This window comes from Emydura macquarii, unplaced genomic scaffold (genome assembly GCF_026122565.2).
Source record: "Emydura macquarii macquarii isolate MOO-44397 ecotype Brisbane River unplaced genomic scaffold, CSIRO-AGI_Emac_v2 contig_2636, whole genome shotgun sequence".
NCBI classification, from domain to species: Eukaryota; Metazoa; Chordata; order Testudines; family Chelidae; genus Emydura; species Emydura macquarii.
The window spans coordinates 6,931,895-6,955,852 of record NW_027132773.1 but is presented as its reverse complement, the minus strand read 5'-3'; the positions used below and the strand labels follow the sequence as shown (position 1 = coordinate 6,955,852).

The following is a 23,958-nucleotide window of genomic DNA, read 5'->3' as shown; positions in this document are numbered from 1 at the left end:
CTTTAAAGTAGCAGTTATCCTCAGGACTTATTATCCAGAGTTCAGGAGCGCAATATATGGTAGTACAGCTTTCACAGACAACGAAGTACAAGTACAGTGTTTCTGTAACCATCTCTTCCTTTATTTCTAGCAGAGCAATTGATGGGTTTCAGATTGATGGGGGGGAAAAAAATAAAATTCCTCAAAAATAAAATAAAAATAGCCAAGTGATAGTACTCTGAAGCATTATTTTACCATAATAGTTGTTGAAACAGAAAACTGAACATAAATCTAAGTTAAAAATGTTAAGAGCACCTAACTTAGGTGTCTCAGTTCCATTCAAAAGCTTTTGAAAATATTATCCATTAAGTATGTGATTGAATAAATGACTTCTGTGGGACTACTTATGTGCTTGTAGTTAAGCATATACATTAGTCTTTGCAGGATTGAGGCCTATGTATTAATATGATTTCTAAAAATTAAATTAAATATAAATGTGTGACAAGTATGTGATAAAGCGGCATGAATTAAAGATGAATATTAATGATAGCATTAAGTATCCTTTGTTTCACTGGGTTGGGTTCACCACCCAAGGGTTTTATTGTATAAAATTTGTTTTTGTATTTGCTATATAAAAGTCAACAGAAAATCCTATTCTGGGAAACGTTTTCTGAAATTGTACAGTTGATGATAGTTTATATTTTTTCCCCTTGTAGGCAACAAGTAACAGAAATCATATTTGTTTTAAAAGCTGTCAGTACTCTCATAGATTCATTGAAGAAAACTCAGCCTGAAAATGGTAAGTTGTTTTTAATCAGAGGTCTAAACAAAATTAAATATGTCTGTGTAATATGTTTGTGTAAAAATATATATTAAAAGCGCTATTTTCAAGAAAAGTGAGATTCTTAATTTGCACTTTCATGTGTGTGTAGGTGCCAAATAGAAATGTTTAAAACATCTGTTTAACAGGTCCTTCAGCATACATACCTGAGATGTAGATGGCCTAAATAAAATAATATCCAACTCTTATATGGTGCTTTTCACCAGTAGACCTCTCAGCACTTTACAAAAGAAGTCAGGATCACTAGAGTAGAAAGCTTCCAGCTGAGGTACCAATGCCCTTTCTTAATCTAAAACATTTTCAGCAAATAATTCCTATCAAATATTATAAGATCTTAGCTAAAAAGGTAGAGTGAAATTTTCTCTATCTCCCATTATAGTCTATATCCTTTAATCTTGCTAGATCCTTCTTATGCAGACCATATTCCTTTCAGAGTCTTAGAGCTCTCATTCACTATTGGGTCCATCCTGTTTACTGCATTCAGATTAAGACAGTCATTTATGTAAGGTGATAGTGATAAATTTATTTTTCTAAAGATAGCATCTATGCAATATTTTCGCTTCTGGGTGCTGGCTTCCTAATGCTAGACAAGCAGAACTGTAGTTTTCAGAATATTTTTCATCCCTGTGGGAAGTATTCACCAATAGTCTTCACTGTTGCTCTTAGAAAACTTCTATCCAGTTCATTCTTGACCATAGTCAGTTAAGGAGCGTTCATCAAGAGATATGCCTCTCCTGCCACCACTCAGCTTCTTTATCTTGCTGCTTCTCCGAGTCTCTTTTCTGGTTTTTACTTTGCCTTCCAGTCAGTTCAGTATTTAAATTTAAGTTTTATTTCCATGACTCCTGGCACTATTGTCAGACACAGGATTGTCAGTCAGCTGGCAACCTCTAAGCCCCATCGGATCATTTTCTGTGCACTTCTTTAGCTCTCTTGTGTTGGTACAAATCTTTAATTACTAGGGGTATGTCTATACTGACGGCGGCAAAGTCGCTGCTGCCAGATCGATCTTGCGCTATGCTTCCATTACCTCTGCTGTCTCTGTTCTTGCATTCTGGAAGGGTTCTGAAATTGACAAGAGGCCTGGTTACTGACAAGCTTCAAAAATGATGTTCTTGTCCAGTTCAAATGTCTACCAATGATTGAGAATGGAGCAGGCATGGAGAAAACAAACAAGCTTGTATAATATGTATGTATCTGCATCTGGAGACTTAATAAACATTAGTACCTTAGCTTTATTGACAGCTGGTCACCTATTTTAGAAGGGGTTATTTTAAGACAGTTGCAGCTATCACTTTGGATGGCTAATTGTTTTTATTTTCCTCTCCTACCCCAGTCTGAAGCACATTTTTAACTGTCGCTTTTCAAGGAGGCTCAAATTTTTTTTCAGGCATGATCATGTTCCTTAAAATGCCACTTGAAAATCCCTTTAAACTTGCTCTATATTTTTTTTAGCACCAGCTGAAGAGAAAAATACAAAATTAAGGAAGCTTTCAACAAGAATAGAATGGAAACTGCTAAAAAGCTACTTCTTTTTGCCAATTCTGGAATTCTGCAAAATCGTACAGAAATCTCCTGCATGCATTACTGTCTTTGAAATAATAATATGCAAAACAAGAGTAAAATATAGTAGATTCCGCTTAATAGCAATCCTGATATTAACAACTTCCAATTGATAGCAACATTTTGCCAGGAACCAGTCCTGTCCCATTGACAATGTTAATGGGATTCAAATATTGGCAACTGCATGGTGCTATTGAGAACTTCTTTTGGAAGAAAGTTCCTGGCCAGAGACAGGTTTGGGGCTGCCACTAGGGAAGGAAGCATTGGGATGTGCCTTCCCTGGTGGCAGCCCCACAAACCTGACTGCACCCAGAGACCTGCTGCCCACAAAGGAGGTAATGGGCTGGGTTGCCTGCATCCCTGCCAACGGGGAAACTCCTACCAAAGTTCCAGCACGGTGGGCTGTGAAGAGAGGCTGTGGGCAGAGTAGCATCAGGATTGGGGGGGCTGCAGCCCCGATGCTGGGGCTTTCCATGGGGAGTAGTGTTACTGGGGCACATGGAGCTGTGTGGTACCCCTCTCCCTGTGCTCTGCGGGCTACACCCGCATTTCCCAACAGTTCCTTTCTTAGCCGCAGCCCCACAAATCTGCCTTTCACTTGTTGGCGAATTTGAGATAATGGAAACTTTTTTCTGGAAACTGAGAATTTGCTAATAAGCAGTATCCACTGTATCTGAGACTTTCTATCGGGTTTATAAATTATAAAACATAGCATGCACTGTGACTACATTAATCCCTAGAAATCTGAAAATGCTTCAGCTTTATATAGTACACGGCTAACTTGCATGCAACCACAACATAACTTCATTCTCTGTCAGCTTTTTCTTTCTAAGGCAAAATTTTCATCCTTATGTATCCAGTCCTTGATACATAGATTCTTCTTCAAGTAGTTGTCCCTAGGGGTATTCTATTTCAGGAGTGCGAGCGCCCATAACTTTGATGAGCAGTTTTTAGTAGCAGTGTCTGCCCCTCTGCCTTATACATCCTTGTGCTCTGGTCTGAAACCTGCTGCCTTTTTCTTCAGCTGCCTGTGCTAGAGAAGAGTTTTGCAATGTCAGTTAATTTCAGAGTAGCTATCTTACTTATCTTATTTTTTATTTTATTTTAATTTTTTAATTTAATGTTTATTAATTTCCCACAAACACACTACAGCAAGGGCCTGCCTGTAGTTTTTGGTCCATATGCAGCCTGTACATTCGTAAGACCTCATGCCAGACTGCATTCCTAATGCCTTCAAGCATGACTCAAGCACAACTAATCCAAGAGGGTGTCTGTCTCTCTGAGTTCTCAACTGTCTGTTAGTGGAAGTTATGCTTGCATTCACTCCCCACAAGGACCATCATCACAGATGCCTCCCTGGGAAACTCACCTCCAGGAAGACCTCATAGCACAAGGCAGTGGACCCATCAGATGTCTGCTCTTCACATCAATCTATTTGAGCTCAGAGCAGTTCAATATAAGTGCAGTCATTTTTTACCCAGAATCAAAGGTGACTCAATAAGAGTCATGGTGGACAACAGAGCCACCATATATTACATAAAATGCTAAGGCGGAGCAAGATCCCAATTCTTGTGCACAGAAGCAATGAAATTTGGAACTGGTGCATAACCCACCAAATCAATATCTCAGTGGCATCTCTATAGTTCTGCAGAGAATCATAGCAGAAACACCGAGCAGACATTTATGCAAGGACTTCAAATAGGAGCTGAGCTATCCTATCGTACGGGTATTTCTCACCTAGGGCTTCTCAGGTGTCTGGCCAGAGGGAAGTGCCTTGTGGTGAGGGGTGCTAAGGCCCACCTCAGCCTCCCCATTGGGAAAAGGCTTTGCATCAGGGGAGCTGATGACCTGCTTCACCTGCCTGAGGCTACTACACCCATGTTAAAAAGTAGGGGCCATGCCCGCCCACTCTGGTGTCTTCTCAGGCATCTTCATGATGCCATATAACAAGAAATTCCCACAGTTTTGCTCGAGGGGAGAATGCAGCTACAACTCATTAGGAGATGCCTTCCTCACTTCTTGGCCACCAAGGGTGTGTCTACACTGCAATCAAAAACCCATGGCTGGCCCATGCTAGCTGACTCAGATTTGCAGAGCTTGAATTAAGGGGCTGTTTATTTGTGGTGTTGACATTTGGGCTTAGGCTGGAGCCTGAGCTCTAGACCCTGCTACGTGGAAGGGTCCCCCTTTGGCTAGAAGCCCTTGTGGCAGATCCACCCTACAGTGTCACTTTTATCTGGTAAAACACCATGTCCCCATTCTCACTTCCTGCCCAAGGTCTCTTTTTGGACTTCCATATTAACCAAGACATTCAGTTGCCAGTGTTCAACCCCAGATCTCTCACTCCAAGGGAAGAAGCTAGCCTTCACACTCTGGGTGTGAGAAGAGCCCTTGCATTCAACACTGAAAGAACTAGGGCCTTCAGAGTCTCTCCTAGACTTTTTTGTCTCTTTTGCAGACAGGATAAAGGGAACCCCTATTTCCACCCAAAGACCATCAAAATGGGTCTCGATGCATTTTGGCATGTTGCAAAACATTTGGATCGGATCGGATGACTGCCCATTCCACCTTTATTGCACTGCTTAAGTATATAATTCATTATGGACATTTGTAAAGCTGCCAGCAGATTGTCCATGCATGCTTTTTCCCAGCATTATGCTATGGTACATGTCCCCAGGGCAGATGCAGCTTTTGGTAAGACTGTTCTGCAGTGAGTACTAGATCCAACTGCTGAGGACCTGCCCCTGTGGTTTGGGCACTGCTCAGGAATCATCTGTAGTTGTGCACCCATAGGGACAACTGCTCGAAGAAGGAGAGGTTGCTACTTGTACAGTGCCTGGAGTTCTTTGAGATGTTTTGTTCTTATAGGTGCTCTGTTACTCATCCTTCTTCCTTTCTTCTTTGAGCCCTTGCCTCTGGCAGGATTTCATGGCTGACAAGGAAACTGGAGCAGCGATAATTCTGCCCCCTCTGTATGTGCCCCCAGATCAGAGCACGGGAGTGTATAGGGTAAAGATGCAGACCACACGGATATTGCTACCGAAAACCTCTGATTGAAAGTGTATTGGTGTGCGCAACCCTGAAGTGGAGCACCCATAGTGACAAAACATCTCAGAGAAGTCTAGTTATTATACACTAAGTAACCACTCCTTTTGCAAACTGACAAAAAGAATTTCAAATTTTGTTCATTTAGGTTGGTAGCTTCTTTAGATTCTGTCAACTAGTTAATAAAACCTTTTAAAAGTAAAAATTTGCATAACTTCATTTAAAAATACAGTACCTGGAAAGCCATGCCAATGTATTTGTATGAGAGCTGGTTTATAACATGATTTTAATGATCAATTTAGATAAGGCTTTTGTATTTTGGAGGTGGTGATATTTTATACAGATAAACCTGATTAAGTTATCAAATTGAGTTGCACCTGTTTTGAATATGTTTTTGTGGGAAAATTAATGGAAGATATGTGGTTAAATTCCGTGGACTGCTTTGAAATTAATGGAAGATGTGAGTAAATCTCCTGGACTGCTTTGAAAATCTTAATTGTAATACTTCATATCACAGTTTTCAATGAGATGTTGTTTAAAAGAAAATAATGTAGCTTATGTGACAGATATTTATCAAATGAAAAAGAATACACAAAATATTAAAAGGTAAAAGAAGTAACTGATTACTATGTAAAATGTATAATAAGCTGATTATATGAAATAGCTGAATCATAATAATTATATTAAACTGTTTTCATTTGTAGAAAAATATTTTTCTTGGTTTAAAGTTTAAAGCCCCAGTTAAGATAGCATTTAAGCATCAAAGAGCTTAAGTAAATGGCTGTGGCTTTCCTGAAGAGGGATCCTTTCCTGAGTCATGGTTCAAAGTAGTAAATTAATTAATTTCTACAGATATTTCTACCCTCAGAAAACATAGATACCAGTATCATTTTTATAATACCTAAGTAAAATCACTATCTAAAATGAATCCTTCTTAAAAGTAATGCAAGGTCAAATAAATATAAAGTTAAAAGAGCTTGATCTACAAATGACCTTAAATCAGTATCTATTTCAGAAGATGAAGTTCTGTTATGAGAGTTCTCATGCCTTTTGACTAGTGTTTTTTAATTGTAAATACATACATTAGATCATAGTAAAATGTTAAGACACGTTTGCTAAGGCAATCATATTCTTCACTTAAAGCCTTTTGTATCACTACCTCTGCCAGCAGTGTACGTTTCTTCTTCAAGTAGTGTCCTTATGGATGCTCCACTCTAGGTGCGCTTGTGTCCCCTGCCTGTTTTATTGGAGATTTCTCATAACAGCATCCATTCAGCCTGTGCATGTGTGTTACTTAGTCTCATGCTCTGTTCTGTTGTTATATAGCACTGCACGAGCGAATTGCCCTCAGTTCCTGCTCTACCGCCTCGGCTTGAGACAGAGTCTTAGCAGTTGTTCATGTTGAGTTTTACCTCAACTGTGTTCCCTTAACTCTTTTAGTAGATAGTTTATTATAATTGTTCTTCGTAATAGTTAGTACTTAGTAGTAGTTTTAGCTATAATTTAAAACAAAACATTGTTAAAAAAAATTATATATAGCTTTTAGATAGTTTCTCTCCTCCTAGGAGTTTTTACTTTACTGGGAGGTCATGACTGGTTCTCCGAGTTTCAAACACTGCATGTTGTGCCAGGAGGCAATCCCAATGAGGCAATGCATTCAGGGAATCTTATATTTCCTGGAAGTGCAACTTCTGTCTGTCATTATAATCTAGAGCCATAAAAAACAGGGAGATCAAACTTTGACTCCTCATGATAGAGAGCTCACTGCACCCAGCTTCTGACCCTGGCTAGGAGATCGACCCCGTACACTGGTCTCAGAGTAAGTCTACTACTTCCTCTGTCTCCAAATTGTACTTCTTTGGAGCATCTAAGAGGAAGATCCAAGATTCCTCTCATAAGACTCCCAAATACTGTCCCTTGAGGTCTTCAGGTAGGGAATCTAACTCAAAGAAGTCATGGTCTCTGATGACTCCAGCCACTTCGGCACCCACTGCTTTCTGACCTGGTATCCATGAGGCTGCTGGTTCCTAGGAAACCAAGGGCACAGTCTGTCCTAAAGACTATAACGTCCTGAGATCCAAGAAGTCATAGGTACCGTTAAAGGAGTGAGGCACCAAATAGAGTGCTATTTCTTCTCACCAGGTACTGAAAAAGCCTGCTCAGGCTCTCTCTGAACTCTCCTTGGAGTGATCAAGATTTATGCTACTGTCATCTTCCTCTGCCACTATCATTTCGGCGCAGGCTGTGGACCTGGTATTGACAACACTCTTGATACTGCAGGAGTTTTGCTTTCCCTGAGACCTTCCTGTGTCCGAGATGCATGATTCACTGTTGCTTGGCTCTGATATACTCTTGGTACTAAGGACTTCCGGATCTCCATTCTCCTGGTACTGACAGTTGTACTTCACGTTTATTCTGCTGCTCCACAACTTCAGAGTGATTTGGAAGAGGAAAATCCAGATGAAGATCTTGCCTCAATCTCTCAAATATCAGTCCAAGGCTCTCCACTTCATTCCTATAGAGGCTCTTTTCCAGAGGTCTCTGAGGAAGTGGCTCTCACTTGTGAGAGATGTTCAGAACCACCATCTCTCTGGTATGAGCACCCTTGGATGCCACCACCCATGCCACATGTGGCACCCCTTTGGTCGTACTTGGACCCATGGGCAACCTATTGTCAACAATTTTCTAGGGCCTCAAGCACCACCCATCTCAGAGATATTGACAGCCTCCATCACCCTCCCTCTCCAAGAGACCAGAACCTCAGGAAGAAACCTTTGAGGAACAGGAAGCTAGGACCGATGAAGAGATCTCTCCACCAGCCAGTATCTCTTTTTCATCCCTGGATGAAGCTGTCATGCCACCTCCACCATCCCTGGCTGACTTTTTTAAGAAGGTCCAAGACTTTATCAAGAGGGTCACAGATTCTTTGCAGATTCCTCTTGAGGAGGTTAAAAGAACCACATCATAATCTGCTTGACATGCTCCATAAGCTTCATCTGCCTGCATCACCCTGCCTGTTGAGGCCATCCTGGACCAATTCTGCCTATGTGCAAGAGAGTGGACAAAAAATAGTATGTCCCTTCCAAAGACTCAGAATTTTTATTTTCTCATCCCTCTCCTAAATCTTTGGTGGTCAAGGCAGTTAACAACTGTGCAAGGCAGCACCATGCTAAGTCTGCACCCTATGATAAAGATCATAAGCACCTTGACTTGTTTGTTAGAAATTCATCAGCTACTTTACAATTCAGAATCTCCAACTATCAGACATTAATGGCGAAGTACAACCATACAGAATATATCAACCTGAACTCCTTTATTGAACATCTACCAGCAGAACACAAATAGCAATTCCAGGCAATTATTGCAGAAAGCCAACTGCTCGCCAGACCATCTCTGCTGACCTCTCTCAACATTACTGATATTGCCATTCAGTCGATTTCTATGGCAGTAGTTTTGAGGAGGACCTCCCGGTTTCAGCTCTCAGGATTTCCAAAGGAGGTCTAGAATACAGTTGAAGACTTTCCTTTTGATGACACTAAACTGTTTATTGACAGCATAGACAAGTCTCTGCTCACATTAAAGGACTCCAGGGCCACTTTACGTTTTCTCTGGGGATCTATACATGTACCAAAAGAGAGAGTTTAATAAGTCACAGACAGCACAGAGATCTAGCCCCACCCAATTCTCCAATTCCCTGAGGCCATATGAACATCAGCGCAAGAGACAAAGGTTCCAGAGGAGAAAACCATCCACTTCACAATCTTCCACCTTGAAGCACCAATTTTGACAGGTTTTTTGAGTTCCGGAGCTGCTGTCCTCTTTCATACCAACTGCAACATTTCATCTTCCTTCCTCCCTTTGGCAACTGCCTTTACCACTTCTGGTGGGCTGGGGAGTATAACACTACAAATGAGTGGGTTTTGGAGATCATCCACTTCACTTCTGTCTTCCAATCCCCCTTCCCTGTCCCTCTTCAGGGACCCCTCTCACAGGAACCTGTTATGACAGGAAACACACTCTCTTCTTCTATTCTGTGCTAAAAAATCGATTCCCTTGCAGCACAGAGGGATAGGGTTTTATTCCAGGTATTACCTGGTTCCAAAAAAGGACAATGTTTGGAGACCCATCCTAAATTTAAGACTACTCAACACCTTTTGAAGGTACACAAATTGAAAATGGTGACACTTGCAACAATAATTCTGTCACTGGACCAAGGGGATTGGTTCTCAACCCTCAGGATGCATGTTTCCATATAAAGATCCACTCATCCCACAAAAGATTTCTATATTTTACTGTCGGTCAGGACCATTTTCAGTACAGGATGCTTCCTTTTGGCTTATCACCTGCCCCAAGGGTCTTTTCAAAGGTCATGTCAGTAGTGGTGGCACACTCCCACAGAAAAAGAGTTCTGGTATTCCCTTATCTAGACAATTGACTTCTGAAAGGTCACTCGTGGGCCGAATTTCACAGGCAACTTGCAAAGACATAGCTCTCTTTCTCAAATTGAGCCTGCATTTAAACATTCAATTAGACCCCTTTGCAAAAGTTAGAATTCATAGGAGCTTATCTTGGTTCAATAGTGGCAAGAGTCTACTTCCCAAAGCATAGATTCATGGTCCTATCCAACATAGTCAACACAATCCAGATTAGCCCTCAAACCCTAGTCAAGAACTGTGTTCAGCTTCTGGAGCATATGGCAGCTGGTACTTCCATTATAGACCACATAAGACTGCAAATATAATGCCTTCAAGGGTGGTTCAGGACTGTTTATTCACTGAACAGACTGTCTACTACACTACTTTCTATACCCACCTTCATAAAGGAATCTCAGTTGGTAGAAATACCTTCACAGTGTTCACCTGTCCTCCCCCAGCAACTGTTATAATGTCAGATGCATCCCTGTTAGAGTGGGGAACACATCAAGACACCTACATGGCCCAGGGCAGGTGGACACCTTAAGAAACCACCCTGCACATCAAGCTCCTGGAACTCAGGACAGTCATATATGCCTGTCTCTAGTTTCTACCACTAATCAAAGACAAACACACAAAGCTCATGATGGACAACGTGTCATGCATGTTCTATATCAACCAGCAAGGAGAGGCAAGATCCCTCTCCATCTGTCAAAATTTGGAATGGGTGTATATGCAATGAGATAGTCATCACAGCAGCTTACCTCCTAGGAGTCCAGAATGCAACTGCCCACTCACTCAGCAGGCAGTTCTCTCAAAACCACAAGTGAGAGATTGATCCCAATCATACTTCACGTATTCCAGCAATGTGACACCCCTCAAATAGACCTGTTTGCCACAGTGGTAAATAAGAAATAAATACAGTTCTGCTCCAGAAACACGTGGGGTCACTGATCCTTGGAGAATGCCCTTCATCTGTAATGGTTGTTGGATCTACTGTACTCATTCTCCCCAGATTCCTCTAACATCTAAAGTCTCTTACTCAAAATAAAAAAGGACAAAGCCAGAGCTATTCTAATAGTCCCAACCTAGCCCAGAAATACATGTGAGAAATAAAGCTGGCAGTTCACTCCCTGATCACTTTCCAGGTTGATCCTCATCTCCTCTCCCAGGAACACAGGAAGATCCTTCATTCCCAGTCTTGGGGTTTTTTTGCCTCAAAGCACAGCTGGTCTATGGTTAAGGATAAGATTCTGTTATAGAGATCCTGGAGTCATGGATTCTGATGGCCACCTGTTTACCTGTTCATTCCTCCATTTGTTGATGAAAACAGCATTTCTGTTAGCCATCACGTTGGTTCATTGAGTTCGGGAGATAGAAGCCACAGTTGAATATCCAAAGGGGTCTGCATCTCCATTTGAAATTTTTAAGGGGTCCGTAAATGTAAAAAGGTTGAAAACCACTGTTGTAGCATATCATTAGCGATACTTTATGTAAAACAGAGCTGCCAAAGATTTTTCTTGTTCTGGATGGTTGAGGCAAAATTTGTCTCCTTTCTTCCCCATTCCCCCAGCGTGGGGGTGGAGTGATGGGCCATTTTGGTGTCAGATGTTGCAAGGTACACAAATAATTTGGTTCTTGTGAGGTAATCGGAGAAGAACTGACTTAGTTATATTGATAGAAAATGTCTGTACATTTTAAAATATACATTATATTTGTGATTTAGAATTTAAAGCAGTGTGTTTTCATAAAGGCTTTTCTGTTCACTTATTATGAGGTTCACTTAAGCCCTATTTTGAGGACCAGCATCCCAATAGTTTAGGGTTTTAGGGTTCTTTGTAATAAAAATTATTTTCCTTTGACTTTTGATTTCTAACAAAGTCTTCTTATTCTGAATATACATATTCACTTCTTATTTCTTAACTAAAAATTACCATTTGGGGCTAAATGAGATATTGGGGTAAAAATCTGGTGTCCCATAGCTTTCTTAAAGTGTTTTTATTAAAAATATGAACAATATTACATTATTTCATTTGTATTTTTTTGTTACAGTTGATGCGAACACATGGGCACAAGTTATTGCGTTGTACCCAACTTTAGTTGAATGTATCACTTGCTCATCCTCGGAAGTCTGTTCTGCTCTCAAAGAGGCACTAGTTCCCTTTAAGGACTTCATGCATCCACCAGCACCCAAGGTACAGAATGGAGAGTCTTGAAAAGATAAAACTTTTTTTTATTTTTGAAGGAAAAAATGTATCCCAAAAAAGAATGTTTGTTCCTAAGTGAGTCTTCTCTGAGGAAATCTCTTGTGACTAGTACGTGGCAACCAGTGTTGACCTCCTTTCAATTGTACTAACAAGAGCTTTGTAATTCATGCATACAAGCTTACAGCTCAAAGGTTCCAGAGTGAGTAGCAGTGCAAGCCTTTAATAAATTTAACTGACTAAGTGGAATCAGTTGTAACTTAATGTACTTGCTACAGTATATTGAAATGGTGACTGAAAAGTGGGCTTATGTACAGCTTGTGGTGTATGTGTTAATGATGTAATTAAAATAAGTATTTCAATTCAGTCAGATTTATTAGGCTGGTGTTTTTGCACCCTTTTTTCAAGTTCAAAATTGTACTAAAATTTTATGCAAGATGGTACTGTAACATTCCATATTATTATCTGTAACCAGCCTTTGTAAACAAAGGGAACTGATGAACTTGTGTGTATAATAAATGGTACAGTTCTGTATAAAATAATTGCATTTATTATTTAAATTCTTTTTAAAATATTGATAATGTTAAATGCTTGAAAATGTATTTATTATGAATACTAAGTTGTATGCTTGCATTTTTACTTACAATTTGCCTTCTTAATTGGCAGATATGGTTATTCATATCTGATCATGCAGTTAATTTTTTGCTTATTTGAATGTATCTTATTTCAACAAAGAGGACGTGATGAAAGACAGCGGCAAACAGTCAATGATCTGCTGAGTTCAAACTTTAAAGTAGGTGATTTGAAATGAGTTTGAATATGTGGAAATACACTGTAGCACTCCAACTCTACCATACCTCACATCACAAAATATTTGTTTCAGCGTATTCATTTTACTTAAGTCTGTCCATTTTTGGTTTTGGTGTAGTTGTCCTGCTTTACAAGAATGTTTCATATTTGGGATTTATATCCCTTTTTTGCCCATAATGGTAATTGTCATTGTCTTTGAATTATGATCCAAGAAAGGTGATTTCAAATATCTGAAATATTTGGCTGTAATTTTTGTTCGTTTGTTTCAGTAATCTTAAGCGCTCTGTTTTGTAATGTCTTTTCAGCCCAAACAATAATTGTTCTAACCTTTCAATATGAAATGTGTGCGTGATATAAAACCATGAGAAGTGTATTTTTGAAGATTGTTATCCATTTAGAAGTGCAGTAAACTTTCTGTCATGAAGTAAAATGTGAATTTTGTTTCCCTTTCATGTACTACATAATTGAAATAGAACACTTTTGAGTACTATTATTCCTTATAAAGTTGAATTGTGATATAGCATATTATATTCCTATTTAATGAATTGTTTGAGTAATATTTCACCTGTATTTAGGTATTTATTATCATCAATGTGAAGAGACAAAGGCCAAGCTTTAAAAACATAAAAGTCTAAAGTTAGGCTCCTAAGTCCACAGCTAGGCACCTGCCTGATTTTTCCAAAGTGCTGAATTCCTAATAGCTGCTATTGTTCTGCCCCAATGCAGTGTAGATGACTTACTGAGGTCCCTTTCAGTCCTACATTTCTGTGATCATATGAAGTCAGGTGAGGTCCTTGGGAATTGTTGGGCAGACAACTCGTATGGATTTTATAATTTACCTTTTAGGTTCCTGATTTTTAAAATCTTGTGCAAGGATCATGCATACATTTTTGTAGGCTAAAAGGTATCCACTGGTTTTATGTGAACAGATGTAAAGTTGAAGGAGTTGCTAGTCGACTGTTTCAGTATGAATTGGTCAGGATTAGAGAATCTATAAGTGCATAATACTATGCAATGACAGTTTTTAAATGCTTGTTCCTTTTATCCTCCATATTATTATGATGCTTATTTAAAAAACAGAAAAATAGGAGAGAGAGAGAGCTTTCCTCTACATTTCATTTTAAACTACCATAAATGTGCAACAGGCTTTTAAGACCATGTGTATTTCTCTGTGAACAAAGTTGTATAGAATTCTGTCTTCAAGCCTGATAAACCAGTTTCTGCCCTAGCTTTAGAGATCACAAATTTTGTATTAGAAAACCAAATATTTCCCCTAACAACAGAGTTTGGGTAGTGTCTTACAACGTTTTAATGTCACTTTTAGTGTAAAATAGGTAATTTGGAGAAGCAGTTCCAAAATGCCACAATATAGGAATCTGTATCCCAAATGAACATCTATTTTCAGATCTCCTCTAACAGTGAAAATCTGAAAACAACTGCGGTATTGATGAAAGCAACGTATTTTTTACAATCAGGTCTTGCTGACTTCAGTAGAAGTATGGTCAGGGCCCATAGTGTCACTTTAAAAAAAAAAAAAATTAAAATGCACAATATTATTCAGAATTATCTATTTTAGCTAGCATTTCTACATAGTTTGGTCTGAATGTCAGCTATGTCAGAGCTTACTGTTTTTAATTCATATTTATGTTATTTGGGAAAGCAGGCTAAAGATACATCAGACCCAATAAACGATTACAGTATATACTCAGCTCAGTGAACCTTCATTCAGCTTGTTCTGTACAAAACAACTTCTGTTTTATTTGTCTATATTCTTTTCTTCTAGAATTCAGTATACTTTATCACCTGAGGGGACTCACCCTTTAAGATGCACTTAAAACCAACCGTCTACTTACCTTATTTTTCCTCCCCTTAGTCACCAAATTATGATTCTTATGGCATTGTACATCTGGAACTCACTGTAAAGCTGAGGTCTAACCCAGTCAGACATTCTTACCTTTTTTTATATAAATGCCTACCTTATGAAAGCTAACAAACAACTTAAGCATTTCATTTAGAAGGACAGCTTTTCACTGTGGATGAGAGTCAGCCTCTTTATTATGTCATGTGGCTCATTTATAACTCCAGTATTACTTACCACTTGAAGTCTTGCTTTCTAATAAATATTGATATAGGAGCATTGATGCAGAGTGTCTTTTTGGATTTGTAGAACTTTTATTTTATCAATATTTCTAGTAATTCTGTACATCCTCCTTCGAGAAAAATCTTACCCAGTAAAAATTTAGACTCTGAAGCAGCATACATATGTATGAGTTTAACTTTAACATGAGTAGCCCCATTCAAATCAATAGAACTACTGTCACATGAAGTATGTGCATAAGTGTCTGCAAGAGTGGAGCCTGACTTTCTTATTCATTAGTCTGAAATTCACTGCACTGGATCACCAAAAGTAGCTAGGGGGTCGGAGGGTAATTCTTGTAGCCTCACAATGATAACTTCTTGAGCTCCCTTCCTGCAACTTAATATAAGGCTCTAGATTCTGTGGGAATGGTCTTCCAGTAATTATGAAAATTAATTTGAACAATAAAATTACTAAATGCAACCACCACCACCCAAAAAATGATGGGAAGGCAGGAGTGAAAATGTGAAAGTTCTATAGATACATCAAAAAGGACATATACAAGATACTGGAAATAGGGCCCTATCAAATTCAGAGCTGTGAAAAACCCATCAAGGACTGTGAAATCTGATCTCCCCTGTGAAATCTGGCTATTGTAGGGGAGACAAGATTTCACAGTGGGGTGATCAGAGAGTGCTCTGAAGGCAGCACTGCTGCCAGCGGCGGCACAGTGGTGAGGGTGGCATGGTATGGGGGATCTTCACTTTTTGGAGGTGAGGCAGGGCCAGCCTTATGAGTGGGCATGTGAGTGACTGCCCAGGTCACCCTCCCCCACTACACACCAGCCTAAGACCTCTTTAACTCCCAAGCACTGGGTCTGGAGCCAGAGATGGACAGGGGTGGGGGCATCCCAACCAGGGGCTCCTACTGTGTGCGGGGATCCAGCTACTAGTCCTGGACAGGCTGGGGAAGAATACGACTTCCTCTTTCCCTGCACGGGCCGTTCCGAAGGCTGGGTCAGACCCACCTCTGGGAACCTTCCCCAGCTTCAGAAAGCTTCCTGGCTGCTGGCTGGAAGCCCAGCTCTGAAGGCAGGGCCAACACCAGCAACAGCACAGAAAGACTTCAGGGAGAGACCACACGTACCTTTCTCCTGTGGATGCTTAGAGGTTTCTAAAGCAGATGAGGATAGACTTCTTTTGAACTGTAAATGAAATGGCTTCACCAAGCTTGCAAAGACCTGAAACTAGAACCAAAGACATGGATGTCAGATCAAAACTCTCCTCTTTAATGTGTATGACTCTGTAAAAGTAGTGTTCTACATAAGAAACTCCCCTTTGACAAAAATGCTACAAGACCAGCTAGCCAATGTTTAGACCCTACCTTCTGCATTGTTTGGTAGGTGTCCTATAATACAGTCCCTCAATTTACCATGGGTTCCAGACCTAAACTATGAAACAACTTTGCACCCCTAAGCTTCAAACCCCTTCACTCTTCCCTCAGAGCTATGTCCTAGGCATACTCATCTCTTAGACCCCAGCCCTTCCAAAGCATGGTATAGTATTACTACCCTTACTTCTGATCTGCTGCTGGTGGCAGCACTGACTTTAGAACTGGGTGCTCAGCTCTGAAGGCAGCAGCACAGAAGTAAGGATGACAATAATCTGACACCTCCCCCCCCACACACAATAGTCTTGTGACTCCCCCACACAACCTCCTTTTGGGTTGGGGACCCCCTCAGTTACAACACTGAAATTTCAGATTTAAATATATGGAACAGAAATTTATTATTTTTAAACTCCTATGACAATGAAATTGTCCAAAATAGACTGTGAATTTGGTAGAGCCCTAATTGGAAGACTGGAGAAGACCTCTGTAACCCTTCTGGGCCTAGGGTAGCCACCTGAAAATGCCAAGGTCAGGGCAGGCTGTAAAAGGAAAGCAGATTCTTCCAATCACTGGTGGGTGACACTGATGTCAGGCTTCCCAACCAGCCACAAACTGTGCTTTTGATTCCCCACGCCGGTTATCAAGAAACCAGTATATAAATATACACAGCCCCCTTTACTGCATTTTAGTCTCCGGCTTCCAATCAGCCACTAGGTCGAGTAAAGAGACCAGTTGTTTAAACTCTATGCTTTTACTAAAAAGGTTCCCCTTAGCCCCAAAGGGTCAGACACAGTACCAGATCAATATGTTTGGATTTTACCCAAAATACCAGGCAGCCAGCCAATCCTTTAGTAATTAAAACTAAAGATTTATTATAAAAAGAAAGGAACAAACAATAAGAGAAATGTTAAAGGATTAAAGCAATCAAATACATACAAATGATTTGAAAGTCCATATACATCAGGTTTTTAGAAGAATTATGGAGTTTGCAGGCTTAAATAGTCCCTCTGGTATACATCCAGTACCTGGATGGGCCTCAGTCCTTTGTTTCACAGCTTCAGTTGCAGATGACTTGGGCCAGAGGTAGATAGGTTGCTAAAAGCTGAACAGGATTGAAGACAAAATGGACTCCAGGCTTTGCCTTATATATCCTCTGGCCCTTGCCATGCTGCTTGTGGAATTTCACAGGAATCAAAATGGAGTTCAGAGTTACATGAGCAAGATGAGTCATCAGGTATATCCCTGGCTTCTCCCCCTGGGCCCTTGCACCTGTGAATGTCTCAATGGGCCATTAAGCAGGCTATTGTTCTGCAGCCATCCTGTCTGAGGTATTACCCAGACAGCACAATTTGAAATACTGATATATCAAACATATCCATAACTTCCATTACACATATAACACATGAACATAAACATCATCATCTTACTTAGCACATTATAGCCTTTCTAACAGTACCTGACATGGCATATCTCACATGAATTATTATGATTTTGACATACTGATGTCAAACAATATAATAAATGTCCCCCCCCCCCTCCCCACCATCCAACCAGCGTGACACCCCCAACATGAGACTGGTGTAGAAGGGAGTAATTGGAGCTCCTGAATACACCTCAAGGGCCCCCCTTATTCAGCCAGCGTGACAACCTCATCTCCATGTTTCAGACATTGCAACAATGTGAGCAAGGCTTTGAGTTTATATAGAATCACAGTTTATCTAATTAGTAAAAGTGCGCATATACCTTAATCTCAATTTTAATTCAGAACATAGGCTCTGGATGGAGAAAGAGTGCCACAACTCTCAATTTTTAAAAAAGTTATTGAATACAATGTTGAGTATCCTAATGTCCATGAACAAAACATCAATAGGGAGAATATCTACATTTAGTAAAGAAAGAAATAAGATCTTAAAAGATTTAATTATATTTTTGCCCAGATCAAAAGGCCTTTCTCATCTTATCCTGAAATTTAGACAGGTAGTTCCCCAACTAACTTTTTGTCCTTGGTTACAAGAATTGAAAAATGTATTAGAGAAAAACCACACAGTGTGTGTTGGGTCTGCAGATGCAATCAGTAGCCTAATTCAGTTCCCATTATAGTTAATGGAAGTTCTACTGTTGATTTCAGTGGGAAAACATTCTGGCTGAATGTTTTTGAAAATTCCACTCTCTAGTATCTGGTTCTTTGGAATGTCTCACTTAGGAATAGCTCAAGTTTTACCATCAGTTGACCCTTCGGGTATCTCCAGTTAACAATCCTGAAATGTAGTGATGATTGGGTTTTTTTTATTTCAGGTTATGTAATGTACAATAGGTTGTTATTAGAATGACCTACATATGTAAATGGTTTTGTTGTCTTAATCTTTAATGCCCCACTGATTTTTACCTCCTGATAATGGAACAAATGTCTTGAGTCACCTCAAATACCTGAGCTTTTTGAAACAGTATCATAGTTCTGTAGTGCATGGGATTTAGCTTCCATAGTACTTCATAACTTGAACTTTGTCTCCCCATGTTTGTGGAGAAAAAAGGGAGCACCATACTTGATCTGGCAAAGGAAGGAGCTTTAAGGCAAATCAGCATTTCCATGTCACTGCATGCAGCCCAGCCCACCTGCATTAATGAATTAACAACATTAAATGTAACAACAAAATGGCAAATGGCACCTTTAAGCAAGAATCTTCCTTTCTTTCAGTTCCATCCTTTTAGCCCTCTAAAGAAATTGTGGCATAGGCTATGTATTATTTTAACCTGTTCTTATTCCTGTCTATTTAGGGTTATTTATAAGTGAAAGAGCACAGAAATTGTTTATTGCTCTTGAAAAAAAAGATTGTATGCAATTTACTGTGCATGGAATAATTGCACATAGAAAGAAATCAAATTATGATATTAAGAATAGGATTTAACTTTTATAAGGTCTTCTTTAAATCAAATAAAATGTTCTTCACCTTCTCTCTATTGTAAGATACAACTTGTGGTGAGTCCATGTAATTTATTGTTAATACTACTCCAGTAAGATTTTTTTCTAGTGAAAGAGAATGTATTGAATGGGGAAGCAGAATGAATTGTTAGTAATTGATATTCATGGAGCAGCTATTAATTTCTTTCATAAAGATTTTTATAAATAAATTCAATATACAACATTTAAACTTCTAGAGATTTTCTAAACATGCTTCAAAGGCGTTTTCTTTGGAATACTTTCAGTCTCCATTATACTTTATTATATGTTTTGGGCTTTTTTACTAGCTTCTGTTATGCAGCAACACTCAGTGATAGAAGACTCAAGACTATGCTGTATGTTTACTCCATAGCACCATTCTAATGTATATTTTGTACACGTGCTAGATGTCAGCAGTGATGCAGAACTCAGCTGTAGGGACGTAGCTACGGGTGGGCCTGGGTAGGCCATGGCTCACCCACTTTGAAAGCAGGCCCACCCAAGCTCCACTTAAGCTACCTGTGCAACTGGAGCTTTCTCGGCCAGTGGCTTCCCGAACTTCCCGTCACGTGGCTGGAAGTAGGAAGTTCAGCAAGTGACCAGCGGAGAATCACTAAGTTGCCCGATGCTCCAGTTGCCCTTGGAAATTGGAACTTCGGGTTTTCCTGAACTTCCTGCTTCTGGTCTCGTGACCAGAAGCAGGAAGTTCGGGTTTTTCGGCCGGCCCACCTCTGTCAGCCACAGACCCTTATGTCTGGCTATGTCCCTGCTGAAGCATGAACTATAACTAATTGTGCTGTGTGTGATTGCTTCTAGGCCATCACATAAAAAAGTAATATTTATTACAACTCTGTATTTTGAGACCATTTCCAGGGCTGTAAAAGCAGGGATGCAAGGTTTTATTTTGTACTGTTCATCCAAGAAGTACCTACTGAACCATACAAATAACAGGAAATCATTCAAACAAAATGGCAGCTATTCTATCCTCCATAAAGATATAGATATATTTATAAATAAATGAAGAAATTCAGTGGTGCAATAACACCAGGTTGTAACTTTTTCTTTTTTTAGACAGAAAACAGTAAGCTATCACTCTTGAGTTGTAAAATTTGTCACAGTTGAATAAAGTGGTCTTAGTCTTGAGCTTTTACCACTAAGAGACTATCCTGGTAAATATTTTAATTCCTTACTGTCTCCCAAGACCAATTATTGCCTGGCATGTATGTCAGATTAAATCTCTTCATGGGCATGGCTTTAGCAAACCTCTTTAAGTGTCTTACTTGTAGTTGGTTAATAAAGTTTATGGTCTGCTGCGACTTACAATTTACTTTTACATTCCATAGAGTGTTTTGTCTAAATAAATTGTAGACACAATGGTTAGGGATGCTCTGACTACCATTTATCACGCTGACCAGTATTTTCTAATTGTTTCCTAGTGCTCCCCTTGCCATTCGATATTGCCTGTTGTCTCTCAACTTATTCTTAAATTGTAAGCTCTTCTGGGGTAGGGACCATCTTTTCGTTACATGTTTATGCAGCGACTAATGCATTGGGGCGCTGACTCTAGGGCCCATAGGCACTGTTATAATACGAAATATATATAATAATGATAATAGTTTAGACAACTGTTTCTGCCTTGGACACAAATATTTTGGGGGCTCCAGAATTATATTATAGCCATACAGATCCTCATTGTGTTGAACTTTGTTAATGATTACCTTAGCCAAGGCTAGTAGAACACCTAATTGCAACCCATAAGGTTGACTGTTCCTCACGAGAATCCTTAACTAAACCCAAACTTGAACTTATTTTCTTATTTCTTTTTAGTTATCATTAGCTGAAAACAGATGGAGAGTTGATGAGGCAGAAACAGACAAGAAGTCTATTCCAGATGTCAGGAGTTTCAGAGAACTCTCTCACAGACAATGGTGGGATTGTATGAAGGGGCAGAAAGGAGGCCAGTGCTAGAGAAAGCAGGGAAGAGAGCAAGAAGAAAAAAGATTGGTGAGATAGGTGGAATCATGGAGGGTTTAAATATGAGGAGAGCAATTTATACGGAATCTTGAAATGAATGGGGAGACAAAGAAATTTGTAAAGAATGGGAGTGAGCTGGTGCTGTTTCTTTGTACATGTGAAAAAGGTGGGCAGCAGTCTTCTACATATGGGAGAGTCTGCAGAGCTGGGACTGGAGAAAATCTAGGAATTCCTCGAGGTTTTGGGGGGCTTTTTTAAAGTATTACCTTCTACCTTTTTTAATTGTGTAAAAAAAGAATAGTATGGATGCATCTCTTCTTATATTATAGTGGGCTCGCTTTAAAACGAACATTCATAAATGGTTAAAAATGTTAATAGGCTTGCCTGAGCACTAGATTGGTAGTAAAGATTGCTAACATGTAAAAGAGCCTGGTTTGGGAGGAACATTGGCTCAATGAGGGCTCAGAGTATTATGTAAATTAACATACTCCTTCTCTGGGAAGAGGTAGCTAGCTAGTGCAGAATTAAGAATGCATTCAAGTCGTGCTACAAAAGTTTTACTGCAAGCTTCGCTAAGAAAAAACAAGATATGGGAAGAAGGGGAGTTGGAGGAAAAATAGTGCCTGAGATAAAATTAAAGGATGAAAATATGAGGAACTTCAATTCAGTATCCTGGGTCTCTAGGGTTCTGTGCAGACACAAATATCTATCTTCAGGTTGCAGCTTGGAGGATCCAAGGCCCTACTCAGGATTGTGAGAGTGTGAGAATGCCTTGTTGCAAAAATATTTTTTTTTAAAGGTAATGCTAATACTTATTAGTTATGCTAATTATTATGCTTATTAGTTATGCTAAGGAGTAATGCTAATAAAAATGATTGCAGACTTTTCAGGGGCATAGAAACTTTAGAAAATTATCTATAACATACAATTTCACGTAATGCATTTTAATAATTAATTAATCTTCATAAGCACTGTCCACATCAAGCTTTGTAGATAACTTGTTTTTTACAAATAAAGTTATATTTGATATACTTTATGAAATGTGTATATATATATATATATATATATATATATATATATAGTTGCATAAGAAACAGATGTGAGAAGATTGGCTTCTGTACTGTACAGATAAATCATGCTGAATTCTTTCATCTGTTTAGCAAGCTGATATTACCTTGTTCCAAGAATTCTTTATGCTACATTTATCAACAATTTTCACAACAAAATAGTGTTCACTGAGGACCTGATTTTCCACATGAGAATGCCCTTTTATCATTAACATCTGCACTTGCAACTGATAAATTCAAAATCCCTTTGAATTTAAAATTCACTAGTCTTTCATCATCAGTGTCTGCAGGGGTAGTGCTGGAAAAATGCTTAGGCCGGTGTGTATATTCACAAAGCTTCCTGCATATAATTTGAGGTCATATTGAGACGAGGCCTCACTGAAAATCAAATTTTATAATTTTTTTTTTTTTTTTTTAATGGGGGGTGTATGGCAGGAAGAACAGGATCTGTACAATTTTTGTCATGTAATATATTTTAAAACTAAAATTTAATTAGCAAAGCTTATGTAATATTTAATTTTCCTAATTTAACTAACTTATTTGATCATTCTTATTTTTTTTTAAATTAAAAAGCTTCAGTGGGCCTTAAGCAATCCTTAAGCATACTTCCTGAATAAGAGTGATTTCCTGAGTTTGGTATTAAGTCATGTTCTGGAAACTTACTGAAATGAAAATCCTTGTTCTCACCTGAGCAGTATAGTATAATGTGTAGTAGATCTGTATTACTTCCCTGGGAAATATCATCCCTAAAGCAGTCCTGTTTATCATCTGTAATGGAAATGATTAACTCTAAATATAAAGCACTGTATGTTAAAATGCTTTTTAAAAAATTGTCCTTGTATTACTGTTTTGTTTTCACTTAAGCCTTATGTTTACTCCTTTTAAGTAGGATTCATCAGTTGAAGACTCCATTGGTTATAATTCACCTTCTCTCATTCGAATGTCATAAATGTCTCAATCGAATGAAATGCACAAGTAAACTATTTAAGAGTAATTTGCATCTTTTCTCTTCACCCTCTTTATTGAATAGTAGTTTATTGGTTTTTTATGTTTAACAAAATAGACCCATTGTTCCTAGAAAAAACTGCACATCAGAAACCGGTAATGGATCCCATAGAGCAAACACTAGCACCACCAAGAATTAATCCCAAAACTACATTTCTCCCTAGCCTCTAGTTCTAAAATAATTTTGCATTTTTATTTAAGCAAGCAAGAATTAAGATTTTATTCTAACTCTCCCAAAAGAGAAGTTATTATGTATGCCAATTTGTGCCTTAATATAACTTTATTTGGAGATTATAGTGTGTAAATATAAATGTTTAAAATTCTTTAATTTCAGACTACCGTATATCAGCATTTTTACTTAGCGTGAGCTCTATAATTCTGCTCTACAAATATATATTTTCTAATCATTCCATTTTTAAATGTTTGTGAGTAAAAACACAAATATCTCTCATAGTTAAGTTTCACCATATAGGCTAATATCAAACACAATTTTTGGAAGAAGAGGCATTGATATGGGTCCTGCTTCCAAAAATATGAGGCCTCATTGTGGTCTTCTGTTCATAAAATAAGAGATGGTGGCCAAGGGGCAGTTACTGTTCAAGTCATTTTTCTGTTATCCACTTCAGAATTTAATAGTCATCTTGTTTCATGTAT

The 23,958-nt window shown here is 38.9% G+C and overlaps 1 protein-coding gene across 3 annotated transcripts in view; it reads left to right on the top strand.

Moving 5' to 3' along the window:
* MON2 (MON2 homolog, regulator of endosome-to-Golgi trafficking) overlaps positions 1–14,982 on the top strand; it is a 155,248-nt gene extending 140,266 nt beyond the window's left edge. For all 3 annotated transcript variants that reach the window (XM_067564122.1, XM_067564121.1, XM_067564123.1), the window contains 2 exons: positions 696–778; positions 11,893–14,982. In XM_067564122.1, coding sequence (XP_067420223.1) covers positions 696–778; positions 11,893–12,056 — 247 coding nt within the window. In that variant the 3' untranslated portion in view covers positions 12,057–14,982. The remainder of the gene's footprint in view (positions 1–695; positions 779–11,892) is intronic.
* The last annotated feature ends 8,976 nt before the right edge of the window (positions 14,983–23,958 follow it).